The 16,426-nt window shown below is 36.5% G+C and overlaps 1 protein-coding gene across 1 annotated transcript in view; it reads left to right on the plus strand.

Annotated features, from left to right (window-relative positions):
- LOC130578966 (autophagy protein 5-like) overlaps nucleotides 1-16,426 on the plus strand; it is a gene marked incomplete at its 5' end in the record, with an annotated part of 44,163 nt that extends 27,737 nt beyond the window's left edge. Inside the window, one exon of the mRNA XM_057375421.1 lies at nucleotides 11,851-16,426. Coding sequence (XP_057231404.1) covers nucleotides 11,851-11,987 — 137 coding nt within the window. The remainder of the gene's footprint in view (nucleotides 1-11,850) is intronic.

Genomic DNA, 16,426 nt, shown 5'->3' on the forward strand with positions numbered 1-16,426 from the left:
GCAACAGCTGAAGTACACAAAGTACATAGAGTTACAGGATATTTCTTATGGTTAGTTTCATAGAAAATGTGACAATGCCTTTCATGCTGCAATTGGTGCAGGAGTAACTGGCGGTTTGGGTTTCACAAAGCTTTCAGGAGACAGTAATAACCCTCTGTGAGGGCCCACAATGTCAAGTGCTCAACCAGGACACTGCAGCACACAAATGGATTTAAATGTTGCGGTGTCAGTTTTATTTATACTAGTAAACAAAAGAGGGCTAGAACATGTATTGTTTGTGCTATATGATTATTAGTAGTTCTCTGGCATAATTTTAGTCAAGGCAAATTAATRCTCTCCCAGAAAATTTGAGCAGTGTTTATGGATTAACAGTCTGGGGTCTATATTAATAGGCAATAGAGAGGGGCAGATGATTTAGCTGAACAGGCATGAGCTGTTCTCTGGCACTTGCCCTGAAGTTCAAAGAGTGGGTTCTGGTCCATTTTAGGAGTTACATCTATACCTTTAAATTAGGTGTATGGWCTGTGTCTTTGGGGATCAGCTGAGTAAAATCATCCCAATGTTCCCTGCATCTYTCTTGCAGTCTCTTGCAGATCATGACTCTCTATTTTCCCTTGATGCAGCTGGTMTCTACACTCTGGGAAGCTTTATTAGATCACGTATCTTTGTGCAAGCTCTCTCCAGACATTTAAGCCTAGAAGCCACATGCATGGACCACATAGACAAATAGATGCCCTTTTGCCTCTTGTGATGCTGGGCATCAGTATCCTCAGATGGAGGGGTGGTTGCAAAGCCAGTTTTCTTTAACACTGCAAACTAACACAACCAAAATAGTGGTAATTAATTTCATAGTTACATGTGTTTTTCCACATAGCTAATGATTCCTAGTAATCTTGCTAACTAATTAATGATAGTAACTTAGCAAACTTTGTTTGCAAATGCTGTATATTTGTGTTCTAAGCTTTATGGTTCTATTTTTCTGCTAAAAAGTGAAAAAATGCTTTCTGAACTCTAAACCTAAAAATACTTAGGTTATGAGTCAAACTCTAATTAAAAATAAAGATTATATTATAATCATCAACTTTGCAGCTAACTGTCTTAGTATTTTCGGAATGGAAAAGGTAAAAAGAACCTTATGTGAAAATTTACTTCCAATTTTAACTCTGCCCAGGAGCTGTTTTGAGAAGGGGTTCTTTTTTTTTTTTTTTGAAAGTGAGTGTTTAGTGTAAAGCGTCCTGCAGGTATTCCATTATTCCTTTCACCACTCTTTCCTGAATTTTCAATGCTAAATTCTTTAATGGTAGGGATCTCTGAAATACTTTAGTCTGCTAGCTGTTCAAAAGAACCTACAGTACATGTACTAAAAAAAGGTATTTCATGTGTGCAAACGCTACAGCCTGCTCATTACAGAATTTATTTTTCAATGAGTAAGGGCCCGGAAGAAGCTAATGTAAGTATTTTAGCAAGGGTTTGTATTTCTCTGATAAACAGCACTCCCCTTCTGTTTGTGATCACAGGATGAAAGCTCTCTAAGCTTGTATATGTACATTTTTACTGCTACATCATGTAGTGTGCTCTTAAGATTGAGATCTCATTCCCCAGGAAGCATTTCTGTCTAAGATTAATTGCCCTTTTAAAATCAGTGTTTGATGTATTCCTTTGGCTATATCCTGACTCACTTTAACCCTCTTTGACCTGACCCCACTGGCTATTACCGCCATGGCTGGAGCAGAAATCCTTCAGTCTGATGTATGCAGTACAGACTTGAGCCTGTGGTTTTTCACATCGATGGATTCAATTAGCTGAGTTTTTACTGATCAGCTTAGCAGAGGTTGAAGAATTTGTCAGACATGGAACAAAACTGTCCATAGTTTAGACATAATTGAATAGCTCATCTCAATTTTCACATGTAGTTTGCTTAAGAAGTTGTTTACTTTGCTAAATAACATAATATTCCTAGAAGAAGCATTTTTAAAAAGGAAAAGCTGGTTTATTTTTCTCTAGTTAAAGAGGAAACATGAAAAACATGAAATAACAGCCATTAAGCCTTCAATCTGTATGTGTCACATATCASTCTTCAGCCAAATGTTTTTAAATGGTAATTATGTCTCAGTGTCCACTTTTGAATTTCATGTATTAAACTGGGCAGATAAACTAGCAATTAGCATTATGGCTTGAAAACAAGTGAAYATGCTGGTCTCTTCTGTATTGAGAGTGATTTTTCAGAAACAGTAATCCTTCTTTGCTTTGCTAGGAATAGGTCATCATTTGATTAGCTGAAAAGTTCTTTATAAAAGATGGACGGCCATTAGGATCACAGAATATTTGCAGGCATGATGTGAATTATAGTAACTTGAAAATGAAGTAAACTTGAGGTTGAAAGTTCAAGAATGCCATTAAAAACCTTTAAAAGTGTATGAATGTGCATATGCTATGGGGATATATAATACAATTGCATAGAGAATTTGTTATTTAATTGTTTGGCATAAAAGTGTTTTGAAAACTATGACATTATGAAAGTTCTCACAAACTATGAGTACAAGGTCTTTTACAGCAAATTGATTTGCTTTAGACCAAGCTTTGTACAGATAAATCTTTATCAAATGTGATTTGGGTTTTGTGTTGGTTTTTTTTTTTCCAAGAACCACATTGATCACTTTTTGTTTTCCAGTTGTATAGAGAGATAGCCCAAATTTCTGAAGGTCAGTTGTACACAGTTTGGAGGGAAGGACAACCTCAAATCTAATTAAGGGCATAGTGCATGAAAGCGTTAACTTATTGTAAATCAAGATGTCTGCTCTTCAGAAAAGCTACACAACTCTTAAAAGTGATTTACCTCTCCCTCAACAATGGAAAACATATCATGGATGAGTTGGCCTCAATTTGTCACGCATTCAAGTGTTTATCTTTTAATGCACACCCTGCCTGCTCCTTGTGTATATAAATGTGTTGTGTGCTTGCTTGTTRCATGGAGCAGCAGCACGATTTACACTGAACTTTGTCACTTTGTTCACATGTCAATGGTAAAACTTAATGCATTGAAGAAAATTGTTTTATAAGCCTCAACTGCTAACCCCAGTCTTTTATAAACTACCACAGTTTTATTGCTGGTCAAAGCTGAGGCTAAGGCGCTGATGCTAAGGAAGAAGGATTATAAGAATATTGCCTGGGAGTTTAGTCTTAAATTCTTTTTTATTCTACTGGAAGCTAGATGTTTGATGGGAAGCATCTTTGGACTTGTAATATCTTCTAAAAAGCCCCTAGAAGACTTAGATGTCAGATGTTTAAGAAAAGTATTTTAGGGTTCTGTCATAAATCAGTTTGGGAATTGTTCCAAGAACCTAATTTAAAAAACTATGAAATATACAATAATTAAGTAATAGTAAAAAAGCAACAACACAATGTTTAGTTAAGTAAGACTTTCATTTCCACCCTCTATCTGATTTTCCATTGAGTTGTATGAACTCTTTTACAGAAGGAAAAATTCCCTTGTCTTACATGGCATTACTCTCAGTGTTAACAGTTTTGGGKAATTATTAAAAATAGTCTCTCAGATTTAGTCTGATTAGTGGTGTTTCAGGCCAAATTCACTTTCTCTAAAAACTTTTTGAGTGGACTAGAAAAAAATTTTCTAGTTCATTTACTTGCTTTCTGGCTCCTGTGAGATTAGAAGTGTAAGCCAAGTTCTCATAAGCTGCTCCAAAGCATCATAAACTTTTACTTGTGGTGATTACTTTAATCTGCTTTTTTTGCTATGTTTCAGAAATGTGGCTATCTAACCTGAGGATAGACTTGAGGTAGAAGATTACAGGAAATAACAAKAGAGAAAAATTGCATGGAGAAGAAAATTATGAATGGGGTGATGCCAAATACTTGATTTGATCTCAGTATTTAGTGATATTTAATGTAGATAATGGTAATATTGCATATGATAATATTGCACTTATGTTTTGGGGATTGAGAAAGCTTCACTGTGCCTGAATATAATCCAGGAAATGTAATTGTACAAAGAACTGTGACAAAGAAAGTTTTATTCCTCTCCATTAAGTCACAGATGTCTAGATTCAGGTTGAGATGTTTATACCATGAGAAGATTGTGTAGATACCAGCCAAGTGGCCAGTGTCAAAACTATGTCAAGAAATAGAGCAGTCATTAAATCAAWGAATATGGATTTAATGTCAGTCCATATTTTCACCTTGCCCAGAGTTGGGCTTTTGTAATCAGGTRCTCTGCAAAAATGGAGTTCACTGAGTTTGATACAGGTCTAGCTCTATCACAGCATTTTGGACAAGTAGYTCTTATGAGTGGTTCTGGTAAGATGACATGAAGGTGCTGTAAGGGTTAAATTGAGACATGTAAKAGAGTGACAAAACGCTCCAGGTTCGAGAGACTCACATTTCTAACTCTTTATTTTGGAGAAGAATTTTAAAAATCAAATTAATGAGTTAGGATAGGTTAAGCACTCCTGTTATCTGTTGCTTGTTCAGTAAACATATTAAAAATTAACATTCCTTTCAAGAGATTTTAAAACAAAATATGAAGTTGTAGATTTTATTTGCCATACCCATACTCCAAACTGAAAACATACATTTAGGAAAACTGTGACCTTCAGTTTCAGCAATTGAAACCATGTTACTATCAATGGTTAAAATGAGTGATGCTGTCTTACTGCTGACAGTTAACTAAATCTATGTCATGGTTTATTTGTATTCATGTGGGGCATTTAGAGTCTATCCAGGAACTGTAATTCTTATTCTCCAAACCACATCTTCTGTTTGGAAAAATGCTTATTTAAGACACAGAATAATTTTGAAAAAGAAATCTTTACTGAATAATGCACTGACCTGGTATTTCTGYGTGTGAGTTCTTCACCTGGAGTCAGTGCTGGTGAGATATGTAGGCAGGAAGGAAAAGTCAGTCCTAAGCGTTCGTGTCACATACCAGCATCTAAAATTTTTGAGGTCAGAGGAACYTTTTGTTGTGGCTAGGCTATTGTAGAGTTGGCTTTGCAGAACTTTTTGTGTGTTCTTGCTCTTGGTCAGAGRATGTGTATCTGGTGATGCGATCCAGTGTATCATCTGTGTGTCTCCTTAAACTGATAATTATTCCAACTTAGGGGAGAAGAAGAGAATATGGATTTTGGTAGCTTGTGTAAGGTTGAAGTGAGGTTAAAAGKATGTTAAGTTTGCTGTGGAAAAAGAGTTATGTCTCACAATACAGCCTACTATTGTGACAAGAAGGGTCATTTTTGCACAGAATGGAATTCACAGAAAAGTAGGGATAGTCTGGGATGTGCTGGCTGAAATAGGCTAGTATGAAGCTTCTGAAAGCTCATAAGATTTTATTCCTATTTTTAAAATTCTAACTAAAAATCCCTTGCTCAGTAGAACATGTGGTAAACTTAGACCTTGAAGCTTAGTTTCTTAAATATGAAATATTTGGTTTTATTAAAGATAACGTGTTTGCTGTCCACACTATTTGTGCTGAGCTCATCCAAAGAGCAAATGATCATTCAGCCATGAGATTTGACCAAAATCAACTCTTTTTATGCAATTCCCATAAAATCACATGGGCATTACGCTCCTGTTAGTACTCAGCTGAATAAGTACGATTTGTTCAGAATAAATAATTTGTTTTTCTGTTTGAAACCTTTATAGTGGGATTGTCATTACTGTGGAATCAGAACACCTCACTATATTTCTGTACCTTGGTCGCTATTACACTTACACATGCCAGAAACTGATTGCTGATGTTCCAATTGCATTGGAGTTTATGGATCGGAAAGTCTCTAATAATATGTTTAAACTTCTAATACTTTTTTAAGGTACTGAAGAAAAATAAAACGTGAATATTTGATTTATACATGGGTTTAATTAATTCTGTAGCTATGGTTGCTCACTGAGCAAAGAAATACTTTGTCAYGAATGAAAAGATACATGGCATCTACCCATAGTAAATATTACAGAAGTGATAATGTTCAAAAATACTTCTTAGTCTATTTTTTGTGTGTTTTATGAACGTATTATTTTTTTTTGGAGCACACACAATGAAAGTAATTGTGAAGCTTGTTTTGTTGTAAATGGTATCCAATTTTATCAGTTTTAATATTGGACATTGGAGCTGTTTCCAGTTTTGGACAGGTTACTGCTAAACAAGGTAGATGCTGTTCATCAGTTTCAGGGCTAACAAATTGAATCATTGCTGACAATAGTGAGGTTTGAGGGTTTTTAGAGATGCTACCTACTTAAAAGTGCAGAAAGTGAAGTACATTCATCAAATGTTTTTTTGTTTCCATTCTTCTACCAGTGCAGAAGTCACTGATGGAGAATTTCTTTAGACTATGAGGCTTGTTTGGGGCTGTCTTGTCATATCATAGAATATCCAAGCTGAGGTGCCTAGAGAGGGGAGTAACTTCAGCCATTGTCCAGTGCTTTCCTACCATGTGTGGTTACAGGTTAGAACAGTCTTTGAATTTGCTCGCTAATATAGAATAGTCTTTTGTAAATAAGTCCATGGTTTCATAGTGATCCTTGGTGCTAGAGCAGAAGCCTAGCTTCCAAGAAGGAAATTTTCACTTTTGCTTACTGGAGAGTTAGCCCTGCCTAGCTTTGGCTTTAGGCTTTCAAAATTGGGTCAGCAGTATCTGTCAGTAACAAACTTAGTGGTTGCACACTACATTACTCACGCAAAGGACATTACTGAAAGCTGTGTTTCTGTAAGTWACTTCGTAAGCTATCCTACAGAGGTAGATTAAAATCTTTCCAGTGAAGGTGYTGGTGTGTTTCTTTGGATCCAGAGATGTCCAAGGCACCAAGTGCTGAGCACACGCTGTTCTCCTGCCTCGTAATATGAGGAGCAGCAGTGGGGAGGAAAGCAGACACACCATAGTCACAAAAGGAAAATTCTTCTCCTTATAATGCTGTCCCAAGATTAGTTTTCCTACAATGTGGTATAGCCTGTTGTCAGGAATACCTTTAGTATCGTCATCTCCAGAGCATGCAATATGTTCTGAAGATAAGCAACCAAATGTCTGGAAAAGCTGGCATCCAGTTATGGTGCACTATTGAAATGCTGCTRCTGCTTAAAACTTGGTTGCGTGTACTTGCACATTTTGGTATCCTTGTCTATAGTTTCGTGGCCTTGTATCATACAAGAAATGCGTTGTTTGCTCCTAGTTTGAAGTACAGGGTTCTGTTTGCCTTTTTAGGGCTGTAAAGCTGGTTTTATAAGTGGTGCTGCCCCTGAGTACAGGCAGATCCTAAGACTTGCTATGCAGAGGTCTAGCATACTGAAGATCCTAATTGAGTACTCCAGGGGCACTTTTGCTAAAGCCTGAATATCTTGAATTGTCTATCAGTTAAGGGATTTAAGCYTTCTAAATTGCCCTGACAGGTGATTGCTTGAGGCCACAAATCAGAAGGGAGGATTTTCATCCCACTAAAGAATTTGTAGAAGATGCAGTCTGGATAGAGGAGCTGATCTCCAGTAGGTGAAAGGGAGTATGTCACTGCAGCACTGGTGAGCATTGAGGTGCTAATCTGGGTAAAAACCGGCTGAAATAATTACCTGTGACAGAAGCAGTGCCTTCTCATTATTCTCAGGCACTTGAATCTATCTCAAAACTAAACCAATCATTTCCCTCCATCTTAATTTCTTCTTTGTAAATAACAACATCATTCAGTTGAAAAAAAGTATGTAGATGCATCAGTGGTATGTGCAACAATCTGAATTAATGCTGAATAAGCTCATTTTCCTAATAGTGAGTAGTTTACTTTGTAAGCAGCAACTTGTATAGCTGAAGGAAATAGAAAAACTTACTGTATGATACCCTGACATTGCACATCTTCCCACCTTCTCTGAAGACTACAGATTTTCTTGTTTCTTCTTCTGCCATACTGATTCCTGGATATTGAGAGGTTTGAAAGGAAACTGGGGATTAGCAGCAGTGGATATTTTAGTTCGGATGTTGCCCTAAAAGAAGGCAGAGTGGACTAAGCTGCCTCAGATTGAGGCAAGGACTCACTTGAGATGCAACAGGCCACTCTCTCTTGCTTYCTTCCAGCAGATGCCTATCTGTAAAAGAGAGACCTTTGCCAATACTTTCTTGTTGTGATTTCCTCATCAGGAACACTGAGACACCTTACAGGTGACAGAGAAACAGACAAACTCTTCTTAAGTCCTTCACTTCAGAGGTTGCTTCTCTCCATTTTCTGTACAGAGCTGGAAAACTCCTGTGACTTTACATGGTATGATTAATTAGCCTGGGTCAGGTACCTACTTCAAGTGTTGCAGCCTTGAGTTAGTGTCAAGTTAGGTGATCTGAAATGTCTCAAAAATTACTTAGTACATAACATGTAAGCATAGTTATCTACCTTCTGGAGATGGAATATTGTTAAGTTTTACCAAAAAAGCTTTATCATTTGTGCTTATTGCTTGCCTCTAGTAACTTTAGGGCGCTGTAGTACCTTCTCTATTGATACAGGCTCCACAAGGAAAGCAGAAAAAAAATTAATCTTGGGACAACCACTCTGATAGATGACTTAATTTGTTTTCAGCTTTTTTTTTGCTTTTTTTTTCCCCCCAAATATCCAAACAGTGTTTGTTATTTGTGCATCACTTCAGTAATATAAAAATACTCTGATTTGAAGTAACACTATAAAAATTCCTTGCAAAACATGTATTGCTATGTTTTTATTCCCAAGAGTAATTTGCAGCAAAGTGAAAAAAAAAATCTTAGGTCATGTGATTGGTAACATGTAACTCAGTTCTGACAGGATTTTAAGAGGACAGAAGAAGTTGATGAGTTACTGGAAAATTAGTGGTTTCGAGGAAATCCTGGGGTTTTTTTTCACTACATTACTGACCATTGTAAAGTGAGTATTGACAGTAATTATATCAGACCCCACGCACTGCAGATGAGCAGACTTATTTGCCCTAATTTACATAGGCATGATCCAATGACATAGAGTAGCATTACTCTTTGGAATTAGGTAATTTAAGTCTTATACCACTAATTTAACTTTCTATTATATTTAGCAACTTGTACACTTTGTAGATGCATTTTTTCAGTTTAAAAAGACTTCTGACTGATCATAGAATATGGGGTGGGGAAGGAGAGGACAGCGGTTGGTATGTCAAGATGCATCCAAAATCATGGAAGGAAAAATATTTCATAACGTATTAATCTATTTTATTTGTAAAACAAGAGGATGAAGTTTTCATGATAGCTAGCAAATCATCCAGGACTCCGATCATAGTGGAAATGGGTAAGAATTAAACAGCTGTTGAGAAAACAGGAATACTTTTCAGTAATTTTAGTGTATTTGCTGTTGACCTCTTTTTGCTATGAAAAGTCAAGAAGACTTCTATATGGCAGAGACTGTGATTTAAAAGTGGATGTGTGACTGAAAACATGAAAGTTGAGGAAAGTTTGGGTAAATGTGCCTTAAGTGAGAGTTTATGGTTCCTTGTAACAAAAAGAGGAAAGAATGTTGAAGTAAAAACAATGGATTTTGTGAAAGAAGGCTACAGTAAATACAGAATTGGGAGATAAGATCTCTTCAGCCAAACCTCAGGGGGAAAAGGAATTAAGGAGATGTGATGCTTTGTCAGAGATAATACTAAAGCACAAACAATGCTAATGCAGAGATTTAGATTTAATTAAAAGTGTAAATTCTTCATTGACCTCTGAGGCATTCTCAGTTTGCCAGGGAACAGAATAAAAGACTTGTATGAGAAAGGGACAAAGCTGGGTAAGGAACAGGGAATGGAGACACCAAGATTAACTGCATTTCATTTTTAAACAAGAGTAGGCACATGCACACACATCCAGAAATACGAKGTTGTGCTGTAATGGAAGAGCCAAAGAAAATATTTATCATTTATAAGACTTACCTCCAATGGTAAGAAAATGATACTAGGGCTCTAAGGCTTCTACTGTGTTTTTTGCAAGTTTTGGCTGAAAAGAGATGTRCATGGGTTGCTAGTACAGTTCCATGCTGAAACAGCATTCTGTTATCTGGTTTTATGCAAATTAGTTGTTTCTGAAAACTAAATAGTACTATGAAATGTTAAAAAAGTCACTAACTCTCGCCAGTTTTAARGGATACCATAGGTAGATTTTCATTTGAAAGTTGTAAAATACATATATTTGGAGATTACTTAAAAATACTTAGATGATCCCTAACTTCTAAGAAGAAAGAAAACTGGTGTTGTGAATGAGTGAATGCAGCCCCACAACTGGGTTTCTGAGATGATTTTTTTTGAGTTTATTCTCTTGACAATCTGGTAGGGTTTCAGCCCAATAAATACCTGGTTTGGCTGGAAATACCAGAAGTTTGTTTTTAAATATGTGCTTTGTTGTTCAGACTTGTCTGCAATAAAATCACAAACCAGCAATTGTTTATGCTTCATTTAGTGTGATAAGGTGTATATTAYACCATTTAGAGAATCGAGACTTTGTACAGAATATACCATATGTAGTATAAAAAAAGTAACAAAAATAATGCTTTATTTTAAGCAAACATAACTCTCTGCTCTTGCAGGAAGTATTATTAGTAGCATAAAGTCAACTACATATTCAAGGATGATTTTTTTAACCAATATAATTTAGCTGTGCCAGCATAAATAATGGTGTTTTATATATATATATATGGCTATACTACAAACTTCTTCAGGCAGCTGTCAGATCATTTTGATTACCAAACAAATATTATTTTATCTATGGAATGAAATAGAAATCATACTACAACTGGGGTAGCTGAATGGAAGAGCCAGTAATGGTATCTACACTTCTAGATTCTGCTCTCTTCCATGCAGCTCTTGGTGAGGTTGGTGCTTTGTTCTGTAATACAGACACTGGAGTGGGACATAAAATGCCAATTAATGAATGTGGTAACATTTTTGAGTACTGAATGTGGATTTCACTGTGGTAGGTCCATGTGGGAATGCCACAGTATAGTATAAAATGAGTGAAAGGTCACTGCCTACTTTCCCCCCCCCCAACCATTATTTGAAGCATATTTCATATGCTCTTCTTATCCCATGGCTCTGAAATAAATTCGCATTTTTTTGGTGTTTTAGTTCATGTCATGACTGTTATGTCAGTTGCTTTAGCTGGTTCCCATCATTTGAATCAAAGGATCAAAGTACTTGCATCCTCCGGGAGAAGTATAAATAAAAAGAATTTAAATATTTCTAGAAAATATTCTTGTTGTACTGGGAATCATTTGCTAACTTAGCTTTTCCAAGAGCTGAAACTAAGTGAGAAAAAATCTGGTGCCAACTCAGCCTTCAGAGTAACTCTGAAATATTGCTAGTGATTTATGTAAATTAYTCTTAGCAAAGCAAAATTACCTCAGGAATAATAAATTCATTATATTTGTGACGTAATACACATAGTCCAGCTTTTTCAGGAGATCACGGTATTAAGAATACAATTTACCAGTATCTTTTAGGAAGCTCAGCATTTTAAGTGTGATCTGTGTAAAATTCATATGCTTTACAGCCAGGCGAGTGAGATGGATGTGCCTTAACTGGGTGGACAACAAGCCATGATCACTGTAAGGTTAAAAAAAAAAAAACCCTTGCAACTAATGAAGAGGAGCACTTTCATTAAGTTTCACTTTTATCCAGTTTTTTTTCTTGGAATTAATTTTAACTCAGAGTTTCWGTTTTAGATGGTAGAAATCTCAGCTTTCTCCACATTGATACTTTCTACTTTATGTTCTGTTAAATGTTAAACTCTGTAACACCAATTAAATCTACCGTAAATTAAGTATGAGTAAATGTTTAATCTTTCTGTGAACTTTGAATGGTGTACTAGTGGTTTCTCTTTTTCTTTGAATTAGATGGAGAGCAGAAGACTCAAGTGATGATTCATGGAATTGAGCCAATGCTGGAAACACCCATTCAGTGGCTAAGTGAACATATGAGCTATCCAGATAATTTTCTCCACATTAGTATCATTCCCCGACCTACTGATTGAAACTCAGCTATATTCGTATGAGGATCATTCTCAAGCTGGAATTATAAGGGCATGTCAACTTCCTGCTTCTGTCAGTCTTGACAGAGGCAGTCTGACCAGAAAAAAAGAAATCAACAAAAAGCCGAAACAAAACAAGAAGTCCTCACTGCTGTAAGCCAAACAGGAAGAGAGATCCTATCATCAGATAAGGGCAATTGGGTTGATCTTATTTTGCATCACTGCTGTGTTTGTTCACCGCTGTAATTAAATCAGTTGCAATATGAAAGAATTTACAGGACTTCTGCAAGTCTGCTGTTTTCTTGTAAAATATAATGAAGCTGAAACTGTCAGCCGAAGAGCAAATGGAAATATGCCACTTGATTGTATTTCTGATTAACAAATAAACAGGGCTGTTTCCTAAAGAGGTAGTGTTTCAGCTTTGAGGGTGGAAACATTGGTTTAATTTTCTAGAAAGTTAGGCACTGAGAGATTTGGTTACCAATAGCTTTTTGTAAAAGATCAAATTACTGTAAATCCATCTTTCCTTAATGAGAAGTTCATGTTTACAGTATATGTATTGGTATGCAAATGATCTTTTAACTTTGATAACAAGCAGTGAGAGATTTTAAAGTAAGCCCGTGAGCATGTTTTGTCAGTTAAAAACATGCACAACTTAATAATTACAAATACTTTTGATTTGTATGCTGTCACTGAATACTCCAATGTGTTTATTATTCAAACCAGTTTTCATAGACTAGCARCGATGTAAGATAATTTGTCTCAGGATTCATCATGGCATTTCTTTGTGCTCATCTAATTTTTTTCTCTAAGAATATATTTTCTTAATTTACTTTTTAAAGTTTTTTTTTTTTTTTAAAGCAACATGGATGTTGCAAGTGGGATTGTATCCTGCTGTTTATTCCCATAGACTAGGAAACAGTTAAATCATAGAATGATGAACAGATTGTTTTTTAATGATTTTGAATTTTGGAAAGCTGAGGCTTTTCCAAGCTAAYACTTTCTTCATCTGTGTTCCCTGAGCAATCAGTCCAAAATTTGGAAGCTTCTAATCTCATTGCACAGATTTTTCCTTAGTGTAGCAGATGTATTTTTAGCAATGATTTTTTCATCATTTTGGTTTCTAAATGTTTGTTACCATTGCAGATGCTACTGGAACTATACCATTTTTTTTTGTGTTACACCAAATTCATCAAACTGTGCTCTATTACTTTGTCTCCAGTTCGTGGCTGTTTGTGGCACAAAACTATGTTTATAGTAGACATATTATCCAATATGTCAGTATTATCCAATATAAAGAAAGCATGACATTTTTCTTCATAAATAGTGGCTGTCAAAGTTTCTTTTCACAGTCTTGGCTTGTAAATGTCCTGGTAACTCCCAGTGCTGTTCCCATTCGTTTCCATGCTCCCTTTATGGTAGGATACCTACCTGTATCTGAAAAAGAAGAAAATGAAAATCAATCATATGAACAAAAACCTCTTTCTGAAGCAAGAGGAGAAGGATCTCCATGGGTGAGGATAGGGTTGAGGCTAAGAAGAGSCCCGAGGGCAGCAAAAGTCGGTAGACAGATTAGATACTGTTTTAAATGTCAGTGAGGAAATAGCATTAAGGAAATGGAAGGGTAAAGGTACTAATGAAACAAACCTATGCTGTATTCTGCAGGAGATGAAGAATTTTTAAAACAAAACAAACCATGCTTTTCTGTGTTTATGCAGAATTGAAATACAATATTCTTATGGTGAAATGATTTCGTTGAGTTATTCTAATTTCCAGTTCTGTTTGGAATTTTGTTACTGTGTTGGATTGGCGTTTATAAACTTTCTTAGGCACACGTATCTAAATATTTTGGAGAATTTCAAAGTCCTGCCAACGGATAAAGCAAATATTTTGTAGAGTCTTCATATTTAAAAAAAAATCTTTTATAGGGATAATTTTTCCATTAATCAGGAAAAGAGGCAATACGTTTAAAAAGCTGTAGAGGTTGTGTTTCCTTTGTTTTTAAGGTAATCTAGAGTGAATCACTTGCTATTTTAATATATTCTACACCAGCATTTAAAGTATACAGCCCTTCTCATGGCCCGTATTTGCCAGTAAATTCGACTTTAAGGCCTAGCATGTAAGAAAGAAATAGCTTGGCTTTAAAACATACTCTTTCCTCTTCCTTTAACTATTTAAACTTTATTAAAAAATAAAACAAAGTTTGAGTCTGTCTTTATTTCCAGCTAAATAAGGATCTTTKTCAAGGAATGACAAGACTATTTAATTAATAAGTAGAAACTTCTTAAAAGATAAGAGTTTCTTAGAATGTGAGCACATATACAATGGGTTCTGAATTAAAGCAGGTAGGTATCTATTCTGTGTTAAAATACCTTGTTTTGAGATAGGCATGGTGTCATTTCAAAATGKCACACTAAACCTGAGTAATATCTCTTGGGAGAGAGGTAAAAACACATTCAGAACCAGATTTCAGATTTCTGTACTTTCAAGTTGCACTATCAAATTGGGTTGTGGAAGATGCCTTTAAAATGTTTTCTCTCTTTCCCTTGTCTTTCATGTTGCTATGATTCAAGTAATTAAGTTCTTTTAACTGTGAAATGAAACACCAGTTTCTCTGAACAATAGATGGAAGAACACAAAGGAATATGCAGACAGCTGCATGAAAAGTTTAGTGTATGTCAAGAGTTTTATATGTATAAAATAACTAGCATTGTGTGGAGTTGAAATGTGTGGTTTTAGTAGTATATATATATGTAAAAAACACTTACGATGGAAAGAGAGGCAAACACTGTTAGGGTTGGAGTGTCTTGACTACAAGTGAAACTGCCAAAATGTGTCCAGTTTTAATATAGCACCTTCCACTGAAGATGTTTAAAGCTATAATCCTTGCATCATCTCACTAATCTAGGTCAACAGATACAATAGAACAAGTATCTTGGGGAAATAAATCTGTGATCTAACTACTAATTTCATTATATCCTCAGTTCTCACCATGACTAAGTATGATGTGGGAAGGTAAAGCAATGTAGTTTGTTTGCATCTGTTGGAATTTGGAGAATTGCTTGCTGGACTTTAGTCAAGTGTATTCTGCTAGTTCACAGGCACCTCTTAGAAACCTCCAGAAGCTTGGTTCTTTTGCAAAGAAAATCAAGCTGTAGTGGGGGGAAAGAGAATCAATGGCGCTGTTCATTAAACCTGTCCCTTCACTGGCTGCCTGACAGTGAAAGACATATGGAGAGAATGCTTGAGTGAGAGCTGGTGATCTCTTGTTTTGTACAAATATGTATATGATTTCTCCTTGTGTATATTGTTGCTTAGTGTCTCAGCTGACATAAAAAGACAACTTGTTATTCTTTCAGCTAGACAGAGGCACTCAAGTGTTTTTATTACTAGAGAATTAAAGATCAGAATGGAAACTATCTAGCTGAAACTTGCACCTTACATGCTTTTCTGACTATAATTAAAATAATCTGCACTTCAGAGGTTTGATTTCCATCAGTTGTATGTATACACACCCTCACTGGATTTTTTCCATGTCTCAAAATTAGCCAGATAGGCTGGTTTTCCTTCATTTTAAGCTTTATCCGAGTCTCCAGGAGGAGGAGATCAAGACATGGGGGTGACCCCAAAGCCCTGAAGTCCTGGTGTGACCAAGAAGTCATACGGCTTCACTGTTCCACKGCAACCATTTTATATGAATCCTGGCCCTTGCAGATTCATCTTTAATTTRCAGCTTCTCTTTATTTAGCTGATCCTTGGCCTCAGCTGAGTGGTGATGAGGCTGTGCCTGCTCCTGGCTCCACAGTTCCCATCTCACCCTTGCAGGATTGCCATCGACACTCTGCTTGTGACTAAAACCCCCATCTCTGGAGCCCTCGCTGACACTTCTYGCACAGCTCCTCCTTCACCATCAGAGGTATGAGTTCATTTCTGTTGGCTCTTACCACAAACTGGGTGGCCCTGTAGGAAAGCAGTGAGAGAAGGGTGCAGAGGAGGAGAGGGAAACGAGAGGAATTAAAAAACAGTGAAGGTGGGGCTTGAGAGAAAATACTTTGTGGGGAGTGAAATGACAGAGCCGGATTCTTGATCTCACCCAGGTTTCTCAATCACTCATCACCCTACAGCTCCCACCACATGCTTTCCTTTCCATCCTTTCCATGAGTACAGTGCAATGGCTTTCATCTGTGGGGCAAAGTGTCTGGCACCTCTGGTGTCACCTGGAGTGAGCAGTGCACTGAGTGTGTATTTAAATTTAACTTTGATGGTTTAGCACATTGCTGAAGGAGGCCTTTATTTACAAGAATTKTTCAGAGCTTCCTCCTCTGCAGGAGATCCTGGGCTTCCTTCGTGTGAGGAGTCAGAATGGGGAGGTCCCATTGCASAAAACATCTTGGGCAGGCACCACAGGTTACTGTTCCAGTACACTGTATCCTGGAAAACTG

This window comes from Malurus melanocephalus, unplaced genomic scaffold (assembly GCF_030028575.1).
Source record: "Malurus melanocephalus ecotype Western Australia unplaced genomic scaffold, MMel_1.1 scaffold_248, whole genome shotgun sequence".
Taxonomy (NCBI): domain Eukaryota; kingdom Metazoa; phylum Chordata; class Aves; order Passeriformes; family Maluridae; genus Malurus; species Malurus melanocephalus.